A 26,115-nucleotide genomic window follows, 5' to 3' on the forward strand; every position below is an offset into this window, starting at 1 on the left:
GAAAAAGGCATGCAGAGATTTATTAAAATGGCATAAGACTGTTATTAAACTACACTGTGGTTGTTAGGAAACATTCTAATGATTCCGACGCATGACTCACACACAAACACAAGAGAACACACAAACGTTAGGGATATGGAATTCATATGCAATATATTAACAATCATTTTGGATGCCAGATAATTAGAAACTCATTTCCTTCTTACAAACAAGTTTAAAAAAAGCCTGAAGAGTATTAAGCTCAGTATTTCCTTAAACTCTCCAGGAAGTCCAGAGGATCTTCTAATTGGATTTATGAAGATTGAGACATTTACATATTTCCTCAGTTTCAAAGCTGCAGCCTTGAGTTAATAAATAGTACTGGGGAACAGCACTGTGCTAATTATGTTTACTCTCTGGTCATAAATTGATCTGTTGGCTGACTAAGGCATGTTATACTCTACCACCTGTAATTTTGAGGTCACTATAAGCCTATAAAGTGGCTTCTTTTGGACTTGTCATTTTTGGAAGTGATAGAATGTATGCATCTGGATCTCGGATATTAATGACTTACACTTGATTGAAACTAAGAATCCATTTAGACAATCCTGTGTATTAAAACATAATCATTTCAAGGAAGAAAATGTAATCAAAAAGCAGCTATATGGATTTTATGTTTCTGCAGATACACATGTTTTTGCTGAAGCTAAGCACGTGAATCTCAAGAGAGTCTGATAGTTAAGTTTCTATTTTTAAAGAGCACTTACCAATGGCAGAAAACAGACACATGATGAGAAGTATAAGGATACACCAAAGAACATCAGCATTCATCTGTCTTTCAAGCTTACTGCGTTTATAGCGAGGTCCATTATTATTTAACAAAGCTTTGGTCTCATGCCCTGCAAAAGCAATTGCATCAAATGATGTAATAGGGTTTCCTGTCTGTATTTTAAGGATACTATAAAAAGGCAAGTGTGCTTAGTCAGACAGAAAAGCAATTTTTACCTGCATAGATTACAATTCCTACAACTTCTTCTGTATTTCTAATAGTACATCCACGTAACAAAAGATTTTCTTTGAACAGTCCATCCTTTTTTCCACTTTTATGTACACTGCAGAAAATTTAAAAGCAGAACAAAGCACAGCATGTCAAAACATTAAGCTTGTTAAATCATACTCTGTAATACAACAAGCCAAGGAAACATCTTCAGAGTTTAAAAAAAAAAACAAAAACGTTTTCTCAACCTGACGGTGAAATATTCCCTTAGATCTTCCTCCTGGGACAATCGTCTGGCAGACTTTGAAAACTGAGAATCCCTACCCAGGAATCCCAGACATGCAGCAGTGCAGCTGAGCGCTACCAATGGCTCTGGCTAGCCTGCAGGATATGCAAATGTACTGGACAAACGTTCAGTAGATAGGAAGGCCAAATCTACAGCAACTATACAGCCAGTTCTATGCTTTGAAAATGCATTAAACTTTTCGTGCATGTACAAATTCTGCTTGTGCAATCACAGTAAACCCAATCCATCTACGGAGCAGATGTGCAGTGCATAATGCTTACACAGCGTTCATACGTTTTTATCAAAGAAACATGGGGAAACTGGGAAAGGGCAGGGCTTCAGATACAGTGGCACTAAGATACTAAGAAAGACTGATAGTGCATATCAGTCAGTTTAGTGAAAAAGAAAGGAAAAAATTTCTGAGAGTTCATCAATAAGGGAGATTGCTTTCAGAAGTGTCTCGCTGTGTAAGAAAGATGAAATGGCATGCACTCTTATGACTGCATGCACCAAAGCGCATGAGAAAAGTGGAACAATGCTACATCTTCACTACAACTTCTTAGTGTCTGCTCTGTATAGACTGACTCAAATTTCAGTTGACTGAGAACTGCAGAAAACAGCCTTATGAGAATTAACTGCTGAACAATAATAACAGCTATTAAAGCATAGGGTTAGAATGTTTTATTAGGTAAGAAAGACAAACCTAATAATCATTTCAGACCTCTTCTGCATGAATAAAATGTAATTTAACAGTAGTATACTAATGCCTCAGAGCAGATGAAAGCAATCTGAAATGTGTTCTGCCCCTGCAGAGTATCATAATCATCACATTTCCAAATACTAAAAAATCCAACAGCAATAGGAAACTAATAAAAGCTCAGAGTTTAAGAGAAATCCTGGAAAACTCCAATGTGTTATGCTTAAATTAACAGTGTTATAACACCAAACTTTATGGCTACCTGGTTTTGAATACTTAAAATAGCGTCCCCTGAAATCTGCAATCTATCTTAAAACTGTGACTTCTACAAAAAAGTGGATTTCATAAGGAGAAAACTTCTGCTTAGCCCAACCTCCCCATGGGCTTCATGTATGAGAAGAGGTTTTGTTCAGCAAATATCTGTAACTCACTGTTTCACCTTTTGCCAAGAGAGCTTTAAAAATTGGGGGCTGCTGTATGTCAATAGGTGCAAATACTGACTACCAGATGGAGATCTATCCACATTTTGCTGGACTTGTACCATGGGGAATAATTTTGTAATGAATCCATAGTGCACAAAATACACTATTACTGGGATTCTGCCATTTGCTCTTCAAGATGGAACCGTGCTTTAGCCTTCTTTCCTCATAAATGGATGTTAGTTTGAGTTCCCAAATCAGTTTCCAAATCACACTTATGACTTCTTTTCATAAATGGACTTGATAAAGACAAATGTACTTAGGAAGTAATAGCTTTGGCTTATGATTTTATAGCCTTCATCGGTTCTTTACACTTATTGACTGTAACAGTGGACTGTGATAGGCATACTGCAGACAGCATGATTACTTGTGTGCTTGTTCTATACAATTAGATAGTTGTTCTTGCTTATCTTGTACCACATCTGATCCTGCTGAAGTTAACCCTGAGGAGCCAAGACCTGCCAACCTTCACTCACTGAACCTTCTCACCACAGCCCATCCTCACATGCACCTTGCACTGCTTTTTATGTTCTCATATCCACATGAAGTTGACCAAATCACCTGTTCTTTAAGAAACATGGATGAAATCAATGTGCTGTTGTAGAAACAACTCTCCTGGTTTAACACGGGAACTCAAATACAAACTGAGGACAGCTCACATCAGCCTTCTGTTATGTTTTCCCTTGGAACTTAGCCGGCGCTAAATAGCAAGGTGACCTATCAATCCTGTATTCAGAAGACAGTATTTTCTTTCCTTTCCTCGTGTCTCAGATTTCTTACAAAGCAAGTAGTGGAGCTGTTTGCTTTCCAGTACTTGAGAATCACAAAGAAAACACTCTGCAGTCTTCAAGGTGGCCACAGTGTCACCATTGAAAAGAACCTTCCTGACTCTCAGTGTTGACTGAAATGTATTCTCATGGACTTTGTACCACTAGAGTTTGTCAGAGAGACACTGACATGTACAGTAATGCATTTTTTTATTTAAAAGATTGTAATGTGATTTTCAATTATTTTGGCTTTGCAAACTAGGTCAAGCTTTGAAACAGAAATGCAGGCATTGCACTCTACAACTACCTGAAGGGAGGTTGTGATGAGGAGGGGTTTGGCCTCTTCTCCCAGGCAATAAGCAGGACCCGGGGAAATGGCCGCAAGTTGAACCAGAGGAGGTTTAGGTTGGACAAGAAGAAAAACTTTTTCACTCATAGAGTGGTCAGGCACTGGAATGGCTGCCCAGAGAGGTGGTGGAGTCACCATCCCTGGCTGTGTTCAAGAGGCGTCTGGATGAGGAGCTATGAGATATGGTTTAGTTTGTGATAGCAATAGTAATCAGAAGATTGTTGGACTAGATGATCTTACAGGTCGTTTCCAACCGTGAGTTTCTATGATTCTATGATTCTTATTATTGCTAGTATTTTTACTTCCCACATTCACTTTGGAACCTTCCAAGCAAATCTTTTGATACTGAATGGTTAGATACAGGTTTCTGTACTTTTCTTACAAAAAAGCCTTTTACCTTTCAGAGAAAAGCTGAGAAGCTGGAATGCAAACTATGACTTCCCCTTTCCCCTTGCACATATACACATAAGAAAGGTAGGAACAAGATTTTAAGGCCAATTTTGTTATTTTTGGAAGCCGGTACAGAATTTTTGAATTTTTGCCGTGCATACTGTACATACTCTGGCTAGACCCAAGCAGGCAGAGGTCAGGTTAGGTATTACACTATTCTTTTTACCCAGAAGATTCCTTACAGAGTAAATACGCTTGGGATATACAAGGGTGCAGAAACAGCAGGGAAGAACTGAAGCAAGCACTTAAGAACAGGCAGTCTCCCTGCTCATCTGCACACCCAGAGTGTGATCAGTGCAGGTCATGTCAATGTCACTAAAGAAGTTATATGTAGTAATGTGTATGATACTATTTTGTAGACATAGGATAGGGCCAGGTCTGTCTCAATGCATTTTGCAGTATTTTTCTTGGTTTGGATTATCATATCTTTTCTTACTATGAGCTGTCAGTGCTACACTGCTTATCTATAATGATCACAGTTCAGAATTCTTACAATATGCACACTCAAACATTTCTATTCCTCTAAAAAATTGTCAACGTAGACATTACAACTATATTTTATATTTCAAACAGGAAAAGATGATAGACTTCTTTAAAAATAGAAACCTACTGTGCTCACAGCATCCTTATTTAAATAGCCTAGTAGCATTTCTTTTCAGCTGAGATACTTTCAACTAGGAGCTATCTGAATCTGTCTTTCAAGCAGTCACCACTGGTAAGATTTTGAATTAAGATCTGATTTTGACACGGCAATTACGTGCCTCAATTTAGATGTGCTAATTACTATTCATCTTGCTAACATGAAATATAGCCATGATTTCACGATGCTAATGAAGAAAATCAAAAACAGAAGGGAAAAAAAAAACCCTCTCCATTGACAAACTTGGAGTCTGAGAGTTTATTTGTTGACAGTTGGTCTCTCTTCCCTTCAAATGTCCCGTGGACCTTTAGTTGTAAATGCTTTGGAGCATAGTTGATGAGACCTGGAAATCGTCTTATGCTTTCTGTCAGATTCACAAATGATATCTTGACTTTTTGTTGTGTATTTGTTAAACAGCCTTCCAGAATATTCTGTGGTGTTACTTGCTACATAACTCAGCTCTGTAACTTACATGATACTGAACTTTTTCACAAGGAGTACATAAATAAATACATAATTGGAGACAAATTTATGCGTATCTTCTATAGCATTCAACCTCCGTTCAGACCTAGTGAAAGATACCCTAGTCCATGGACTAGGTGATCTTTAAAGGTGTCTTTCAATCCCATCCATTCTATGATCTTATGCTCAGTATTTGGGAACTGAGATTCAAACACAAGAAGTGTGAAAGATAAGCTGCCAAACTTTCCATTTCCATATCTGGAAATGTCATTTCTGGAGTACAGCAGGCTCTCTATTAATGTAGACAGTTCCACACTCTCACACAGTAATGTCTAATACTAAACTTTTATCTTTACATGTACTGTAGCGCACTGTGCTGTTAAATAAAGGAACACATTTTCCCACACTACAACTTGACGCAGTTTTGAAAAAGCTAGCCTGATTCACACCAGTTGACAGTACATCCTACACAATTTGTGACATCTGAGAGTAGTAACTGAGCTGGTAAATTGCATCATTATTAAAAACTCCCTAAGCCCCAGCAATTTTCAATCCTTATACCATTTACGCAATTCAATACTGCTCATCACTCCCAATCCAGATGATAAATTATGGTATTCTATAAAAGAATTAGTGTCTGTTTAGCTCTTTTAATTAAAATGTAGACCAAAAAAACCCAAAACATTCCTAGGATTTCATGTTGCATGAAGTTAATGACTCTAGAAAAACACAAGAGTGCATCTCTTAAGTCACCGCTAGTGCTGGTGTGTCCACACACTACAGTCCAGGCTACATTAGAAGGAAAGCACTGTGTACATACTAAAACATTTCTCACTTGTTTCTGAGCAGAACAAATTGGCCAGGGATGAGCACCCAGTTAATGCAGCTCTGTTTGTTTAGAATTGTTAAGTGGTTGTACGTGACTCTGCATGGTAATGCACAAGTATGCCCACTGTATGAGCCAATTGTTTTATTTGGTCTGAATGAGGAAAGGAATATTGCCATAGCTGGACAAATATCAGTTTCGCGTCCTGATTTTCCTCAATGACGCTCATATTAAAAGAAACATCAAACAGACAAATCTTCATAAAAAGAGAGTAAAACATTGTGCTTGTTTATAGGCTCTCTTGGACTCTTGGACTGCTTTTCTATTTCCTACAACTTCCAAATTGACTTATTTTTATCTATAGGGAGAGGGAAAGGGAGAAGAGTGGCTGCAACTACACTGCTTCAAACACTCATTCTGGAGTGTAAACTGATTCTAGAGTGTAACCTAATCAAAGCTAATAACTACACCACCTCCCTCAGAGGAGAGGTTATTCAGTAGTGACAATGACACAGCTTATATAACACAGACCAAACCAAAACAGCATGTATTTTGTTCTGTATTAGAGGAAGGGAGTGTATACCAAAGGATATTACATGAAATACTCACATGGAACCTCGAAACCTACTTAAGTCGTTGTTAGGATTCTCACACTCAATGACACTGGTGAACTTCAAGGGGTCAAATTCTGAGTCCTGAAATAAAAGAAGTATTAATTACTTATTGCAAAGAATTGTAAATTATATCCAGAATCACTTTCTTAAATAGCTTTCTCAATATCTTTAAGTCCAGTTTTTTTTCCAAAGGAAGATTAATGACAGTGATCACAGGCACTGAAAATCAAAGGGATATGAGGAACACCAAACTTCTGCAGGCACTTTGCAAAGTCTCTCTTACTTTTCTATGAAAGAGTATGGGCTTCTAAGAGTACTATTATTATTGCTTTACGGCAATAATAAATAAATTAATCTACTACAGTAAATTAGACACATATAACAAAATAACTATTTACTAATTAACACTTAAAACCTTGGTTCTCTAGCTCATTAGTCTGAAGCTGGTATTTTTGCTGACTGCAGATTTATTTTCCTGTAGGCAACACCTTGTTGTATTGGAGTTAAAACATCCTATCACAGCATAATGATTTGATTTTGTTAAATAAAAATCAAAATTCTTTGACAGATTAAATAGACCACGCAGTTAAATGAGAGATGCCTGGTTCAGCTGCTGGGACATCTGTTTGTCTCCAGAAATGCAGACTGCCATTAGGAAACTGCTTTGCCCACCCTCTGAATGAAAGAATCAATTATGAATCATCATTTTATTCAACTTTCAGTTGATAACACTGCAAATATTATGTTTTATAATGGTTTCGCTGAGCAGCGGTAGACTCCAACTACTACCTTTTAGACTATTTTACAGGAAGGGCTTCCTGAGAAATAGTAATCAAAAGACAAAAGTTTCAGCTCTCTTTTCAGCTTCTCTAAAATGCACAGGTGTCTGAAATATGTATACTTTCTTAATATTGGTTTTATTTAGAAGAAGTAAAAGAAGCTATTTTTAAGTAATAAATAAGAGACCAGAGGATATGCTAGGATCACAATCAGTGGTGCTCTTTAAAAGGAGGTGAAGAATTTCACCAAATACCTTTGGAAGAAAGACCAACTTATAGTACATAGGAGACAATTCGGACCACTCAAATCTGACACTGTTGGAAACCTTTACTGTAATTTTGAGAAACAAGAGATGTTAAGTGAACTGGGAAGCTGGGCAGTCATTTTGAGATAGCTACAGCACACAAGAGTGAAGAATCTCTTTTATTTGCAAAATTGAACTTGTAAACAAGGGGAAAAAAGCAATAAAAACAGGGCAGCTTTGAGCAAAGAATAAAATTGCCATGCTGAGAATCAGACTTCCTAAATTATATCGAAATTGGCAGTCAGGTACCTGAGACTTAGCAAGAAATCTAGATCATCTCCACACCAACTGTTGGTATTTAAGTTCATTGGATATTTCTCTTGGTCAGCCTTAAACTTCTCTAGGTGACTGAACTTGATTCTGGAAACGTTCAGTAGTATTTACTCCTATGGAGGCACCTGAACTTCTATTAGACTTTAGAATAGAGCAGAACCCATAAAGCTGCATGTTCACCTCCTTTGAGCCTTATTCCTCAGCTACTAAAGCTATTAGTAGCCCAAGGAAAGAACTGCTGGTTGGAACACATAATGTGAAGCTTCCAGGTCTCAGCATCTGTTACCACATCTCTTAACCCGTGCACTACTTGTGTCTTTGCCTTCTGCTCTGTAAGGTGCACATCTACAGATGATGCACCATCACCAAAGTATGGGAAAAATAATCTACAAAAAAGTCTTTCAGTAATGAACTCTCTCTTTCTTTAAGTATTGTGGTAAAGAAGAACCAACACGGTAGATTAAATAGCATTTGCAAATTGGAGGGGAAGAATAGACTGGAAAGGGAAGCATGACTGCCTTTTTGTTAAAATACACGCACTGATAGAAGTGTTTGTTCCTTTAGCACAAATTTTCATTCAGCAGTCCTAAAACAAGAAAAGAAAGAAATCTTAACACCTTTGCTGGATGCCTCTGAGAGAATCCTGGAGACACTTTATAACAAAAAACAGTGTAATCAAATGCAACCTTTCTCTGGCTGCTAAACTCATCACAGACACTGCATGCCTTTCTATGCCATACAGATGTATTAACATTCACTTTTACAGCTGAATTTCCGTTTTGCTATGAATTCATGTCAGCAAAGCCAACAACTTTACAAATAGGAAAAAAATCTGCTTAGAAACTAGAGATAAGCTCTTCACAAACTAAAAAAAAAAAAAGAAGGAAGGATCTTGAAGATCTCTCCCAAGATTATAGAGGACTAAACCTACCTGACCCCTATACCACTACGATGCAACATGCTCTTTCTCCTGTTTGTTAGGTTCTTTGTGTTTATGACTCAGTTTTGGAACAAAAAGTTCCCAAATCGTTAAATCTAACTGTGTATTTGTGTTCTGTTACAATTAACTTGAAATACGTGATTATGATCTTTAATCAGATAATATCCGGGAGGGGAAAAAATCCAATTAGAATAGTAGTTTACGTAAGGGAACAAAGCTGCTAAATTCTGATTTGTTGCAAAGGCTCCTTAGCTTATTAATAAATCAAATAGCTGCAACTCTTCCATGTGAAATGGAAGTGTAGATTTACACTGTATATTATAGCAACAGCAGTGTTTTGATGTGAAAATGCTTTTGGAAAATGAAAGAACAAATACGTTACACTGCCTGTGTGTGATCGCTTTTAGTGGTTATGAAGAAGCACAAAGCTAACATAAGATTTCACAGTGATCAAAGTTCTGTTCTTCTTTATATTGATATCCACACTTCAGTAACAAACAAAACATAAACTGTGATAATATTCTAATAATACTCAAAAGCTGTGGGAAGCTGCAGCTAGAAGGAAGTTAAAACAAAAACGCTGTTTTTCTAGTGCATGAAACATGATTTCTGTTGTTTTCTAGGTAAAAGTACATGAAAAAAAAAGAAACTCTCCACTAGTACCTTTAATTTTTCTCTGTTAAGACACAGACTACATGATCAAAACATGGTCTAAAACAGCACTTCCCAAAATCTTTGTGCAGTGGTTATCTCCTGTGCTAGATTTTCAAGTGTTTTACTTCCCACATACAGAACTGGTAGCTATTAAACCTGCCACATCGTGAAGAGAATGCAGAGTTCCAAGATTAGCCAGATTGGTATCTGAACTCAGGCTTTCCAGCACCTAGTTTCCCTAAAAATTTGACTTATTTGTCTCCAAGTAGACATATAACATCAGGCCACTCACAAAAAGCAGCCAGAGGTGATTTTTTTCTTTTTTAGCATACATATTATACAGTGTGTACACCTATGTACCTTTGCATGTCTGCCAGGCTTGTGCCTTGTGGGCTCTTGATTTGAACAACTGACTTTCTGGTTGAAATAAATCTGAGAGATTTGCTGACTGCACATAACTTTGTCCCAGAGTTTCACACAAAATTTTTGGATAGCAAGGGCTAGGCCTAAATTATCACAGAATGATTAAGGTTGGAAAAAACCACTAGGAGCACCTAGTCCAACCATCAGCCCACCCCCACCATGCCCACTGACCATGTCCCTCAGTGCCACATCCACACGGTTCTTGAACATCTTCAGGGATGGTGACTGTACCACTTTCCTGGGCAGCCTGTGCCACTGCATCACCACTCTTTCTGACAAGAAATTGTTCCAGAACCTTCCCTAGCAAAACTTAAGGCCATTATGTTCATGTCAGTAAAATTTTTCTCTTGAACAATTTGTACTTCTTTATATTCTTGTATTCTGCTAGAATATCAATCTACATTAATACCATTATTTCTATGGGTAAGTCCCTATAAACCACAAGTAAGGCAAGATATCCTGCTTATCATTTAAGCAGAGTTCCTACTATAGGCTTAATTCAGGGCACAAACTGATGGTCGTTAGGACATTACAGAAAAGTATGTTTGAAAGGATGCATGAAGATCATTAGAAAAATAAAGCCTGAAAGAAGGACTAGAAATGTTTATACTAATTTATATGAGTGTCAACTTAGAGAAAAGAAGACAACATGAGCACCACACATTCCAAAGTCTAAGTAAAGCCAAACACATTAAATTACTCTAAAGGAAAAAAGAAACAGCAACCAGTACTCAAAAAAGTTTTTAAACCTGTGTTAATGCTCAAAGGTTGCATGCAATCATATTCCCTCCAGTCCAATCAAATACTCTTGAAACTGTGGAAGATCTTCAGTATGAGAGACAGATGATATTTAGGAGCCAAGAAATGCAGTTTTGTCTTGCATGAAGCCAAAAAGGGAATCCTTGTTTTCTTTTCATTTGAGGAAATAGGACCAGTGTAAACTTCTCTGCCCACGCTGTTCATGCTATCTTAGCACTTGCAGATTCATGAAAAAAAAAAAGATTCGTTTCACTCTTTTCCAAATGTTAGGTATTGCTCCTGCTTTTTTTGCTTTTTTTGACACAACACACACACAGTTCCAAGTATCATTCATCTGGGCTCCAATTTTGTTCTCTGTTGTCTTCCAGGCTGATGCTGTTCCTTACGTTGGGTTCTAATTTCACATCATCATCACGGTGTGACAGCAATATCACCCTGCAACAGGGCTCCAAGATGTACCAGCTGCACACTGACAAGAGTATGCAAAGTTTTTTGAAACACTGAACACAAGAAATGTGTCTGCTTGCCTTTGCTCTGGTGAATGCAAGGAATGGCTGGATGGCTGGTAAAAAATATCTTAAAAACTGGATGATCACAGGCCTGTTCATGGGGGATTATGAGATGAAATTGGTGTCAGGCCTCATACAATAACGTGTGGAACCCAGGAAACTGTTACTGTGACTATCACAGTACAATGCAATTCTGCTTGCACAGGTAAATCGTAATTAGGTTTTGAAATATGTGAAACAGGTTTCAATCATTTCTTTCCATATGGCTTGAGAGTTCCAGAAATACAGAAATTAATAAGTACATTATTTTGTCACTTACAAATGCACGTTCACACATATCCCCACATCATGGCTGTTTATATCCTGTACTACAAAGCTTTCAGTGACTACAGATTTTCCACTTCACCCAACCAATAAGAATTCTTTCATTTTGAAAATGGGAGAACAAAGTGATGGAGAAGATACTTCAGAAGAATGAAGACCACTTCTTACTTAATTCTTCTGCCATATCACAGCATACCAAAAAGAAAAAGAAAAAAAAAGAACAGATTTCACACAGTTAAGAAACTGATTTTCATCCAATGGTTGACTTCACATTTTGACTTTGCCAAAGTAGCCTCAGTTCATCACCTTTCTTTCAAAAAGTGCTGACATTTTAGTAACTTGTAAGCATTTCTGAAAGGTTGAAACTTGTCAAAAGGACACAAAATGGTATTTATATTAGTTACTCAGGGATATATTTATGTACTTGGGGATTCCACATAATGTATTTAATTTCTTCAGGAATCTTCTTGCTAGGTAGACACCTAGTGCCCTGCCCATAAATCTCACTCCTTGAAGTTTCTTAACACTTAAAAGAATTCATTTCTACTCTGAATTCGGTAATGGAAAAGCTTGTTTTCCTTATGTAAGCAGACTTAGTCAGATTGCAAAAATCTGTTAAATACTGATTCCTTCAAAGCTGAATTTCGAATTAAAGTTCATTTAAACAGCAGATGTAAGGGGTTTTGTGACTAGGCTTTAACAATGTTCTACTGAAACCTATTAAGCCTGATAAGGAGTTCCATTTAAAACAATAAGGTAGGTCTACAATAATTGGGATGTGTCTCTGGGGGAAGCACAAATGCACAAAGGAGAGGAAAACATATGGGAAAGCTAAAGGAAAGGTGTTTTTTTAAAAAATTTTTCTTAAAACAAGCCACTGTCCCTTATCTCTCTGGTGACTGTTGATATACCACTCTGTGAAAAGCTTATATCCTAACAAGGCAAAGTGTTGAGGGCAAGAAAATGTTACAATGCCTATTTTACAGAGTGAGAAACGAATAGGTAGACGGATCCAGTAATTACAGGCTTCTGTCTCAGAAAAAGGCAATGGAATTTAGCTCTCTCCATCATGACTTTGGAGCTGTGAGATCATTCTGAATCTCTACATTGAAATGTCAGCCCTTCCAGCACTGCTGGCAACCTCGCAAAACTGTCAGAGCTCAAGAAGCAAAACATGCTGCTCTGCCAAATGAGTTAGTTCGACAATTATGGTGTTGAAACAACACATTCCCCTTCGTTAAATGTGTGCTGCACAGGAGATTTAATGGCCTGTTAGTAATAGTAATAATGCACAGTTACTAAAAGATTTTCCTTTATTAATCTGCCCTACTTTACTGCTGCAGAAACCAGAGTTTGATGTTCAGTCCTTCCTTCCAGTAGGACAGCACGTGAACATCAGGATGCCCTTGGATGACAGTGTCAACTACTTTTTTTTATTATCATATTCTGTTTATTTGCTACGGTATGGAACTTATCCAGACTTTCCCCCGCAGTACAGTTGCTGGATAAGGGCTCTGGGGTATACGTCTGGAGGAAACAAGTAGGGAGAAATGGAGTGATGGGGACAACTCAGAGGAAATATTTAACATACAGTGATCTGCCACAGGCAGAAGAAAATAGGTTTCCAGTTTAAAAGCTTTTAAGTGCAATGAGAATGCATCTCCTCAATGCATCAATTCATCCCAGTACTGTTTTATTTAGTAGTATCCTGCATTTACGCTATAAAACTAATCTGACCTTTTATTAACATGCATTTGGAATTACATATTGATTTTACATATCCAAACCATGCAGACTGTTTATATACTAGAACACTGAAATGTTTTAACGTCAAAACTGCATTAGTCATTGGCAGAGTTTATCTGTGCCACTAATTCACAAGAAGAGGAAGAAGCAGTTTGATCTATGCTATTTAGGAACTAAACAGATCCAGCTGTACATCAGAATTTAATAGTTTAGTTTTCCACACTGACAACTTCTATAACTGTTTTTTTTCAGTAGTATTTGTTTAAATGGAACAGAGATGTTCAGTATTTAGGAACACTGAAACAGCAGAGCAAGGCAAACATATGCTAGGGGGTTGATCTTCCTCTTGCTGACTTAATTAAGTTTTCCCCTTTGCAGAAAATAGCACAAGGGAACAGCACAGTAGTCAGTCTGCAGTGAAAGAAATGCGTTGCTAATAAGGTATTGGAAGACCTTGTGTGTACATGCAGCCCAGAAGGCCAACTGTAACCTGGGCTGCATCAAAAGAGGGGTGGCCAGTAGGGAGAGGGAGGTAATTGTCTCCCTTTACTTCGCTCTTGTGAGGCCCCCTCTTGAGTACTGCATTCAGTTCTGGGGCCCCGATAACAAGGATGTGGAACTGCTGGATGGGCTTCAAGGACTATGAAGATGATCAAAGGCTTGGAGCACCTCTCGTACGGAGGCAGACTGAGGGAGTTAGACATTCAGCCTGGTGAAAATAAGGCTATTGGGAGACCATTCCAGTACTCAAAGGGAGCTTGTAAGGAGGAGGGAAATCAGCTTTTTACATTAGACAGTGACAGGACAAGGGAAATGGATTTAAATTTAAATACAGGAGATTTAGATTAGATGTTAGGAAGAAATTGTTTACTCAAAGGGTGGTGAGGCACTGTAACAGGTTACCCAGAGAAGCTACGGATGACCAATCCCTGGAGGCATTCAAAGCCAGGGAAAAAGCAGTCCTAATGAAAACAGACCTTTCATTTTGAATATTACAGGGCAGCATCCATGTTGGCACTGTTACAGTTTCGTCAGCCTTTGCACGTGTGTCTTCAGCAAGCAGTTATATACCTGAGAAACATATCAGGCTGGTTGCTGGCATGCTGTCTGCACTTCGAATTTTGTCTTGTAGAAAAGTCTTTCATCTCTCACCTTCATCTTCTCTCCGTATGCAAACAGCACTGAGAATGCACCTTCTCCACTTCACCCTGGCTGTTTCACTACATTCCCCATGGCCCTGCTGAGGGGCTGGGTGACAGAATGGGAAGATTAACAGCCGCTCCAGGAGCAGCAAGGCTGTGGCTGACATGTATATGCATGACGGAAGCTGGGAGAACTACAGAGCACTTCAGGCAAGAGCTTTGCTTTCTGCTCTGTGCTCGTCTATTATCCATTCTACTGATCAAACTCCTTTTCAATCAACACGTTCAAGACTGCAGAACCAAAGGGAAACACACAAGTGCACCTCTTCATAAACTCAAGGAATTCAATGGGTGATTTATTTAGATGCCAACTGGTCGTACAGTTTTTATGAAAAGAAATTCATGATGGCCTTGAAAGCTGCAAAATGGGACAGCAAAGCTGGGAAATGGTCTGAGGGGGATGAACATGAACCACATGGGTAGAGATTAAGGTTCAGTTCTCTATTCAGGGCTCCAGCCAGCCTCATGCTTCGGCACACACAGTGGTTAGGAAGGTCCTGTTTGGTCTTCTCTTCACTGACTCCATGTGTGTCCATGTGTGAAACCCAAAAACAAAAAAACAAAAACAAAAAACATAGAACCATGACATTAAGCATGGACCTAAAGTGTACATGAATACCAGCTGCTGGCTAAGAGAACAACAGAACAGAAAAGCCCCTCACTCTCATATAATCATCTTACACTGGCTATCTTCTCTGGTTCCTTATGGAAATACTCATGATTACAAACATTCAATAAAGATGTAGAAGTGCAACCAATGAGAAAAAATGTCAGAAGTAAGACAACAGGGAGATAGAACATAAATAAATAAATATGTTTCTTTGTGTATCTTTCTTCTTCCATGATACTATAGAGTCATTGAATCATTTGAGTTTGAAGGGACCCTTAAAGGTCATCTAGTTCAACCCCCCTGCAGTGAGATGGGACACCTACAACTATGTCAGGTTGCTCAGAGCCTTATCCAGGCTGATCAAGTCTCCAGGGACAGGGCATCCACCACCTCTCTGGGCAACCTGCATCAATGCCTCACCACCTTTATAGTAAAAGAGTTCTTTCTTATATCCAATCTAAATCTCCCCTCTTTTAATTTGAAACCATTTCCACTTGTCCTATCATGAGACACCACCTTTGAAATCTTAATCAAAGATTTCTGAACCAGGTTTTTGTTGAGCAGCAGGGCTTAATGCCATTTGGTTTCTGTTGCTTAAGAGCTGACATGATCTGCCTCTGTGTTTTTAACAGTAGGACAAAGTCATTTTTGTCCCTTTCTGTTACACTGCAACAGCCTGTAAGTTGGATCTCTGTGACTGTGGCCATACAGGCCATGTTGCTATACAGGTGTACAAGCATACTTAGCCATCTGGGATATGGTTTTGAATCTGCTAATCAGGCCGAAAATAAGAAGCAAAGAAGCTTGAAAAAGTTAACTGGGGGCTGGCAAATGTTCATGACAACTTACATCGGGCTTTTTAACCATGCTGTATGTGAAACATAAAAATCTCTTCCTTTTAGAAGGCAAAAGAATAAGTGTTCTCTTATATAGAACACTCCGTCACCATGTCATTAAGAAAGCTGAATTAACAGCTTAGCACTGCTGTCTATAAATCAACATGCACTACTGATGCTTCTAAGTCAAAAACAAATAGAAGTACAAGCACAATAACTCTGTATGGAGAACAGTATCAACTCAAGTCATGTACCTACCGAACAGTCATATGCTCAGTGTCTGACCATCACAGAGTTGTAACAGAGCTTGAAAGTATGAACCTGAGTATAACTAATGAATGGAAATGTTTGCAGATTTCTTGAAATAACAGTTCCCATGTAAAATAACTTCCCGTGTAAATAACATTTTATGTAAATATCTACAGCTCTCTGTGGCCTTATCAGTACTAAAACGTGTATGAGACTTGGGGGGGTAACAGGTGGAGAAAAGAGAAGTGGAATTGCGGTTCACATCCTAGATGTTGAGATAAATACAAGAGTTCCTCAGTTCCTCACTATGTTCCTCTGCCTTTTCTAGTAGAAAAGGAGACTCTTTCCTTACTTTGGTGCTAACAAAGGAAAGTGAGACCATACAATCACTCCTGCAGTTACACATACCTCCATACTGTGAACCCTCCTGTTCTGTAAAATAAGGCCTTTCTGCCTTTTCCTAATCATTGATACTGCCAACTGGGATTGTGCTTTCAGAGACAAATGTGGTAAGATATGCTTCCAGCTCAAAGCTCCTGACCCTGAAATCAAGAGTTCTCAGCATTACATTACAAAATCTAATTTCTGAGAACAGGTATTCCAGATATTTCCCATGCTCAGCTGAGATGCCAATGTATGGCAAAGGAATAAACAGTTCCAAAAATAAACTTGTTTAGTAAAACCGAATTAGGCTGGGGGATCGGGAAAGTCATGAGAAAGCAACAAAAATAAAGATGAGTTTAATGGGAAAACCTCTTCTTAGATTGCTTTAAGTGCAAACGTTTACTTCTCTCTAGTAGGAAACTACAGCATTTCATTTTCTCTATATATGTGAAATTCTCTACCGCTTTCTAACACTTTTCTCAGAAACAGCACAATGAAGAGATGATGGACTAGTCATATGGAGCCATATCTTCCACCTCATTTAGTGGTCAGTTGCAGCACAAGCACTGGCACAGTATGTTTCCTTATATGGTTTTACCACTGTTCCACCAGTGCTGGATTGATTGCCTGAGGAATGGGAGATCCCTTCAAACTTAGTTTCATACCTCAGCCCCTTTCACTCATATTTCAACACAAAAACATAATCAGTCAACATCAGTGGTGAAAGTCAAGTCAAGTACCCAGCACCATTCAGAACTCTTTACTCAACTCAGCCCCTACTGATAAGATTAAGATATCAAAAATCTGGTCTTATTCAAATTCTTTGTCCCTTTAATTAATTAACAGTCAAACCTGTGGCCTAGACACCTGCACAGTGGTAACCAGAAAAAGATGGCGACCTTGCTCGAAACTGGCTGAACAGGAAGTGAGCCATCATTCTTCAGTTTCTTTTTATTTGCATCCTTTCCCCTCACCCCTCAGTCTGAGACTGCATGCCATGGTCAAATAGCCAAGTGAAGAATGGTTCTCCTAAGTCCCCTAGGATTCTGATTGAGCATAAAGGTTTGTCAAAGCACAGACTCAGATCCTGCCCAGCAATATGACATTCTGCACGCAGCTGCTCTCCATGTGTTTTCTTTCTTAGAGAGAAGGTAGTTGCTTCCTCTTTAACTAGAGATATTCTGTTTCCACAAAAGTCATCTCTGAACACAGTACTACTCAAAAAAAAAAAAAAAAAAAAAAAAAGATGCAACAGTAGAGATGTAGAGCTTTTCATAGCAATTCAACCTTTGTCAAAGTAATTTACTGAACATTCTGGGTATAACTTTTAACAAGGATCTTCAAGGGTTTTGACATGCAAGTGTTTTGCACTACACAGAAGACTTATTTTACTAAAATCTTCAGCTAAATTGTTAAAAAAAAAAAAAAAGCTCTTAATTTGACATACTCACAGTGCATAGGGAAAAACGTTATTTTCTTTTGCTTGTTTGGTTATTTTTTTAAAAACTCTTATTCCCTCAAGGAGATCTAATTTTGTCAGTGTGTGTGGGATGGAGCACTAATTTGGTACATATCAGGAATTTTCAAGTCATTTTTCCTAACCTTGAAAACCTTTTCAAAATAATGCAAAAAAAAAAAAAAAAAAAAAAAGAAGGCACACACAGCATAATCCCCTGAAGATGTTAGAAATACATTTACTGTTCCTGTAGCCTGATTTTACCCTATAAAAGCACTTACAGTCTAAATAAGACTGATTATGCTGTTTAGTTGTCAGCTGTTTGATTACAACAGAGTACTACTTCCACTTACTGAAATAGCACCACTCAGTGAGTAAGGAATTGGCTGGATGGTCGTATTCAAAGAGTTGTCGTCAATGTCTCCATGTGCAGGTGAAGGCTAGTGACATGTAGTGTCCCTCAAGGGTCTGTATTGGTCCCAATACAGTACTGGGAACCTATTTAATATCTTTGTTAGTGACATGCATTGGAATTAAGTGCACTCTCAGCAAGTACACAAATGACACCTAGCTGGTGTGGTACAGTTAACATGTTGGAGGGAAGGGATGTCATCCAGCAGAACTTAGACAGGTTCAAGAGGTGGGCATGTGTGAACTTCATGAAGTTCAACAAGGTCAAATGCAAGATCCCACATCTGGGTCAGTATGATCCCAAGTACAAATACAGGCAGTCCTGAGTAGAAGGACTTGGGTTGACATAAGTTCAGCTTCTCAACACGCAACATGTGTGCCTGCAACTGAGAAAGACATTTGTATCCCAGGCTGTGTCAAAAGGAGTTAAACAAGCAGGCTGAGTGAAGGTTCTCAGCTGAGGGGGATTCTACCCCTCTAATCTATTCTCATGAGACATCACCTGCAATACTATGTACAGCTCTGGGGCCCTCAGAACAAGAAGGACAGGGAGCTGTTGGAGGGGTTCCAGAGGAAGCCACAAAGATGATCAGAGGGTTGGAGCACCTCTCCCATGGAAGCTGTGGGAGCTGCTCAGTCTGGAGAAGAGAAGGCTCTGGAGAGACCTCATTGTGGCCTGTCAGTATCAAAGGGAGCCTACAAGAAAGATGGCAGGGACTCTTAATCAGGGAGAATAGTGATAGGACAAGCCGTTACGGTTTTAAACTAAAAGAGGGCAATTTTAGATTAGATGTTAAGAATAAATTCTTCACTGCAAGTGGTGAGGCACTGAAAAAGGTTGCCCAGAGAAGCTGTGGATGCTCCACATCTGGAAGTGTTCAAGGCCAGGTTGGACAGTACTTTGCACAACCTGGTCTAGTGGAATGTGTCCGTGCTCATGGCAGGGGAGTTGGAACTGGATGGTCTTTAAGATCCCTTCCAACCCAAACCATCCTATGATTCCATGATTACAGCATGAGCTTATTAGTGGGCCAAGCAGTGACAAGGAAACTTTCTGAGATAATGAGCTCATATCAATAAGTTCAATGTTAGTCCGCCTGGGAATTGTGCTGATTTTACTTTAGCTGTTCTTGGGCTAGCTTAGTCAATACAGATGGCTATACAAGAAACCTTAGCTCTGTTTAGGCTAAATTAAAACTTGAAAATGGCTTTCTTACTTTTTTTTTTTCTTTTTCTTTTCTTTAATGGAAAAAAAGCTGAAAGAAAGAGCTTGAATGCTAAAAGAATGTCCACACTGAGACACTGAGCTGCCCTGGGAGCTGTTTTCATGCAAGAAACATGAGTTGCCTTTCTTAAAGTACCTCACAAATAGCGCAACCTACAGTTATCAACACAACCAGGCTTAGAGTGCAGCCCTTCTAAAAAGCAGTCTTACCTTTTCTTCTGAATTAGTTTCTGTTCAGGGCTCATGGGGAAAGAAAGAGATGTATAAATGTCCTCATGCTTGGAAAAGGGAGACATGGGACTACTTTTCTAAGCAGTATCTAAGATGCTTCCAACATTACACAACAACATGCTGGATGATAGTTAGAGCTGTCAATTCAGCCTAACTTCCAGACTGGGATGAAAGAGCAAATGTGCTTGCAGTAAGCACAGGCTCTGAGTTTATACATATTCCAGAAGGGTTCACATACTGTCTTGTAAGGAAATCAGTCTGAGTTATTTTGGTGCTAGTCTGCATGCAAATGAATCCTCCGAACAGGCAGATCATATTCAAATACGCTTTTTAGACAAAATAAATAAGCAGCCACAAAATCATTTGCAAGGCTTATCTAAATCTGTTAAATCATGCTGGTACAAGTTTGTTTTGAATAAAGGTCTAGTCTTAAGAGAAGAAGAGAGAAAATAAATCCATCATCTCCCCCCACCAGCTCTCAGGGAGATAAACGCACTTTCTCAAAGGGAATGGTAGCTGTTAGACTTAGCTTAGTTTTCAGCTGAATTGAAGCTTTCCACAGTAACATCAAGGACATGGCCAGTGGTTAATAAACCATAAGCAACTCCACGATCTACAGTGAGTCTTTGTACACTTTGTTGAAAGGCATACTGAGTGAAAACAGTGGAGTATTTTATTTGTTTCGTACTGCAAGGCGGCAAGAAAATGTAAATGTTTTTCGTGGGTCTACATTCATACTATCAAAATATCCTAAATCAAGTTTATGAGACCTGAAAGGGAGTTTTGAGCTTTTTCAGTCAAAGCTGTATCTGCTTATCCGCTCCGTGAAGAGCGGCTGACAAAACTTCACATGCATGTAAAACATTCCATGCACAATTAGGCAGGGTGTGGTGGTAAAGCAACCCAGAGAGTCATACAGAAAACACTGATTCTTCTTTCATTATGTGTCTCCTATTAGATCCAGCACAACAGAAATTGTTGCCGTGACTAGACAGCAGCAAGAGCTGGATGGAAACTAGAAGAAAACTGTGTAATACCAAGAAACACTTTTTTTTTCCCCCCAACAGATACTTACTGGTAACACCATTAGATCAGCCACAGGGGGATTTAGTGAAGCACCTTCCCTCCTAGCTGTGTCACACTGTACACACACACAGCTCTGATCTGTGTTTCAGTGTGGACAGTTCACTATCCTTTCAATTTGCAAGGGTGAAAATGCAGAAATACATTTCTGACATTTCTAACACACCCTGACACTGCAGTTTCAGGATAGCATGATCACAGTGTTCACAATCTTGGAGAAGAAACTGTCAAGGCCTTTGAAAAAAATCTCTTTTTTTCTTTTTCAACTTGCTTACTGTGCAATTTCTTTATTTGCAAGACTGACTGTCTTGAGAGTCCAAGAACAAGGTACACATTCTAACTAGAATCGTCAGGCATACAAGCCACCAAGGAGGAACATATTGATGACTTTTCACAGCTTGCCTATCAGTGGGACGTAGAACTGTGTACAGAAAGCAGTCTTGTGTTAGACAGATCCCATTTGTTAACAAACACTCAAAGCTAGCAAACAGTAGGTTCTTGGTGTACTAAAAATTATTCAGATGAATCAATGCAGCACAAAATAAGCAACATTTCTGGTCATTTGCTCTGCAAAGGAGAACAGTTTCTTGGAACTTAGAAGTGGAGAGGTCCAATTCCAGCCCACAAATGCTGATCTTGGATCTTCTGAGCATGTGTTTAGAACATAAGAATGTCTGCAAAATACTGGAGACACAGATGAGAAATGCTTCTATAACTGCTTATTGCCACTTCTAGTGTCAGGCCAAAAAGAGATCAGAACAGTACTTTTCTTCCAAAGGTTTGAAAGAGGGAAACTGCAAGACCTGTTACATCCTCTGCAACTACGCTGTTAATCCTAAAATGAGACACAAAACAAGACTTCATAACAAGCTGGCAGAATAGTGACTGTTTGAAGCATGTTCTGCCCAGCGTAACAGCTCTGGGCTTGCTGTTCTCTCGAAAGGATTTTTGAGAGCATGCTGTGGCTGCAGGAGCAGTGCCCATAGCATGCCACCCTTAGCAATTCCAAATTGATAGTGAAGATCTTGACTGTAAATTGCATGAGTGGGCACAGGGCAGGGACAGAAGTAGGAAAGCATTAAAGTGGCTTAAAACAACTGTTCCACCTCTGCCCCTGCTCCTTTCCCATGCCCAGTAGGGCAGTGGGTATAGAAATAGCTACCCTTGATTGACTTCCCTGTCGTATTCTCAGAAATAATTCATATAGGAAACACAGAAGTGCCAAGCTTTGTAACACAACTTATTTTAAATGTTTGAGACACTGCTACAGAGACATTATTCAAAGACTTCTATAGGCAGCTGATATTTTAAGAAGAAGCTTCCAGAAAATCTTTACTTCTTGTCTCATGATAAGCCACATGACCAGGCACAATCACTCTGTAAAGAGGACAGTGTGGGAAAGAGAGGGTCAGGACTACATAATTTATTTGTTTGTTTTCCTGCTTGAACAACAAGGCTGTAGAATGAGATGGAACCAAACAGCTATGAACATAGCTGAAAGTTACTCCACTGAGTAAAACGGTAATATAAAAATACAGAAACACTCTTGTCCAACACATGAGTAGCTTGGGATGCAGGTTCTATAGAAGATTTGTGAACAAACATTGCTGAGGTTTGATAAAAAAGATGGTCAGCACCTGAATGTTGACCTTCCAAAGTATTTTATGAAATGTAACAATAAATCCCCTCCAGTTGTGGTGACTTGGATAAATCCAGACAGAAAATGAATTTCACTCACAAATATAAGTGTGACCTTGGTATTCTATGCTACATGGTTGTTTAACTCGTATTCAATGAACACCTCCCAAGTAGCTTCCTCACTCCATCCTACTGAGTGTCTCTCAGCAGAGCAACATCTTTAAGAACCAGTAAGAGCCAAACTAGTATGAGGAGAGGAAGGTAATGCTTCTGCATGAATTAATAGTGTGCTCAGGCATGTTTTAGCCATGGCTTTAATGAGGATGGCAAGGAATCTGTTAGATGATTCACGTGACACTGCTACAGTGAAGCTCTGTGATGCTGCAGCCACTGAGGACTTGGAACTTGCAGGTGTGCACTTTGCCTACAACTTAGCTGACACACAAACCAGGGCTTGGATATTTCCTGCTTTCTCAGCTATTTTAGGACAGGAGTGTTAGTCACGCGTGGTTTTCTCACAAGCTCTCTTTCAAATACTTGACTTCTTGGGGCCCAGGAGTGCTTTCATTGAAATGAATGAGCTTTCTGTCACTGATGCCAGTTTAACCCCTCACAAATTATTATGGACCCTACCGCTACTATAGCTAGACATCTAATGACCTAAAAATTATTTCAAGGAATTATTTATCCACACATCTGGTGACACAGGTTTGGGATGGAAAAGTCCCATAACCAGCTGACACTACAGGGAACTAAGATACTGAAGGAGAATAGGATGGAAATGCAAAGAGTGTCAGTTGTTTATGAAGCTGACTACAAGTACCCACACAGTAACTGATTTCTTCAAAATGTCTGCTCTGATGCTATTCAGTAGAGCAGGGTAAGCTGAATAAGCCATGCCACAAATACCGTGACTGAGCTGCCTGGCGCATAACCTAGCTGTGACTGGTGGGCATTCTTTCCTCAGCCTTCTTCCCCAGTGGGGCCTAATTCAGTCTCTAATAAATTTTAAACTGAGGAGAAAATGACACAACCATTCACTTCTAAACAGAGTCTAAAGATCACAGGTCTTGTAGAACTATACAGAATCCAAATTAAAAGTCTTCAGCTGCCTAGTCTGGAGATCAGCAACTTAAACCTCACTGGGTGTGAAAAACATGAGATTGCTGGGATAGTCCTTTCCTTTAGTTTTCCTTCAGTTTTCCTACTAAAGCTGTATTACAGAATCACCAAATCATGGATGGCTGAGGTGGAAAGAGACCTCTGGAGGCCACATAGTTCAATCCCTGCTCAAGCAGGGCCATCCAGAGCAAGGTGCCTAGGCCCACGTCCAGGCGACTTTTAGAGATCTCAGAGGAGGAGACTCCACAACGTCTGGGCAGCCTTTGTGAGGGATCCATCATCCACATAGCACAGTGCTGTATGGTGTTCAGTGGGAACCTACTGTGTGCCAGTTTTTGCCCACTGCCTCTTCTCCTGGCACTAGTCACCTCTGAAAACAGCCTATCTCTGTCTTCAATGCATCCTCCCTTCAGGTATTGATGAGATCCCCCCTGAGCATCCTCTTCTCTGAGCTAAACAATCCAGTGCTCTAAGCCTTCCCTTGTATGATAGATGCTCCATTCCTTTAGTAACTCGGACTAGGTTCCATATGTCCATGCCTGTTTGCACAGAGCCCAGAGTTGTCCCACTCCCTCAGCCTGCTGATGCTGACTCTTCCTCATGCAGCCCAGGAAGCTGTGAAAGAGCCCTGCTGGCTCATGTCTATCTTGAGCACTGGGTCCCCCTGGGCCTTCTTTGCAGAGCTGCTTTCCAGCTGGGCAGCCCCCAGCACAGACTGGTGTATGGGGTTGTTCCTTCTCAGGTTAAAGACTTCACCCTTCTCATTGTTGGATTTCATAAGGTTCCTGTCAGCCCACTCCTTCAGTCTTTTCATGTCCCTCTGGACAGCAGCACGACCTTCCAGTGAATCAGCCACCCCTGTTTTCTGAGAGTGCATTCAACCCCATTGTTCAGATTATTAACGAAGATGGGTTAATGCATATATTTGTTTGCAGGTTAGTGACAGAAGGGTGACTCCACAGCTCAAAGGCTCAGGCACACATTAAGGAGGTCACTACTCCCAGAAGTAGGGGAGTTTATAAAGTTGACAAGTATATCCTCAGGTATTACAGTCCTAGTGCCAAACAATGGCTGTTGCCAGGGAAGCTGCAGATCCTAGTCCAGCAAAAGGGATTCCTCTGGGCAGCAGTCTGGTGATTCACTGTACTTGGATACATCAATTCTTTTCACTGTGCTTAGCAGCATCTCCTGCTGTGTGTCAGGTATTGAATCATGAAAATTCAACCATCTGCTGTGGAGGAATGGGGCAGCTGGTACCATTATTGGTCTTCCTTTGTGAGAGAGCTGGGACATGTCGTTCACTTCTAGCCGTACCTAATAATATGAAAGCATCCCTATATGCAATCTATAGTTTTTGTCCTACATCCTTTGCCTAAGGTCATACTGGATGTCTGTGTTGGCAGAGAACTGGCACATATAATCTAAGTTCCTCCCTGGAGCTCTACCCACTGGGAGAAATTTCCTCTCAGTGGGAACAGGATAAGACTTTTGAGAAGCAATTTAATTAGCCTCTTTGGAACAACTAGAATTTTTGAGACATTTGGCCTGTAGCTGATTAAGCTTCTTGTCATGGTGGTAGCTCACATGGGACGTCTGTGTTCTACATGGAATTCACTTAATATTAAACAAATGTTTATCTCACATTTTTACATGCTATTCACAGAAGGGCCATATCTATCATAAACAGTTACTTGGAAGGCATATTGATGTTTATCCTATTGGTTGGATTTCTTTAACACTGATATACCTCAGTATAGCTATAGGCTTCTGTAGTTACCTTTGATGGCCTTTTAATGGCAGAAGCTGACACAGTTTGCATTCTTCAAATGTGAACAACTATTAGGAAAAATATGTAGCTGAATTCTGTAAAATAAGTAGGATTTTTTTGTTGTTTTGGTTTGTTTTTTTTTTGTTTTGGTTTGTTTTTTTCCCACACCCAAAATACAGGAAATTGGGGTTAGCTGTCAGGAGAGGAGGGCATACAAATAAATACGATTTCAGTAAGATTGTTAAGTAAAACTTCAGGCAATTTCCTCTCATTCTGCTGATAGTAACTGATCTCCTGGATTTTGTTTTGCTTTAAAACAATGCTGCTGGGAAGAGATAAGTAAGAGTGGGAGAGCAGTAAAACAGATTTTCAGCACACAAACCTCTAGAATGCATGCATTCTGCCCCTTTAAATTTTTCAAGTTTTAATGCTCCAACTGCTGGAGGAATATTCTGCAACACAGAGTTTTAGGCAAAATTCCTAATTGAATTTCTGACTGCAGGCAGGAAAAGTAGCTGTTCATATTTAAGTATCTTCTCACTGGGCAGTTAAAATATGTTTTCAAAAATCAGCTAGAATAAAAGCAGCAAAACCCCTCAACATTTTCCAACCGCACACAATTGCTCCAAATAATTCCTATTC

At 39.4% G+C, this 26,115-nt stretch overlaps 1 protein-coding gene across 1 annotated transcript in view; it reads right to left on the reverse strand.

Moving 5' to 3' along the window:
• The window catches only part of ATP10A (ATPase phospholipid transporting 10A (putative)), a 109,611-nt gene that overhangs the window by 40,083 nt on the left and 43,413 nt on the right, over positions 1-26,115 (reverse strand). Inside the window, exons 3-5 of the mRNA XM_042867938.1 lie at positions 6,542-6,627; positions 985-1,091; positions 747-878 (exon numbers count right to left, since the gene is read on the reverse strand). Coding sequence (XP_042723872.1) covers positions 747-878; positions 985-1,091; positions 6,542-6,627 — 325 coding nt within the window. The remainder of the gene's footprint in view (positions 1-746; positions 879-984; positions 1,092-6,541; positions 6,628-26,115) is intronic.

The sequence above is a fragment of the Lagopus leucura genome, unplaced genomic scaffold (genome assembly GCF_019238085.1).
Source record: "Lagopus leucura isolate 7727_CA_CO unplaced genomic scaffold, USGS_WTPT01 Super-Scaffold_100001, whole genome shotgun sequence".
Taxonomy (NCBI): domain Eukaryota; kingdom Metazoa; phylum Chordata; class Aves; order Galliformes; family Phasianidae; genus Lagopus; species Lagopus leucura.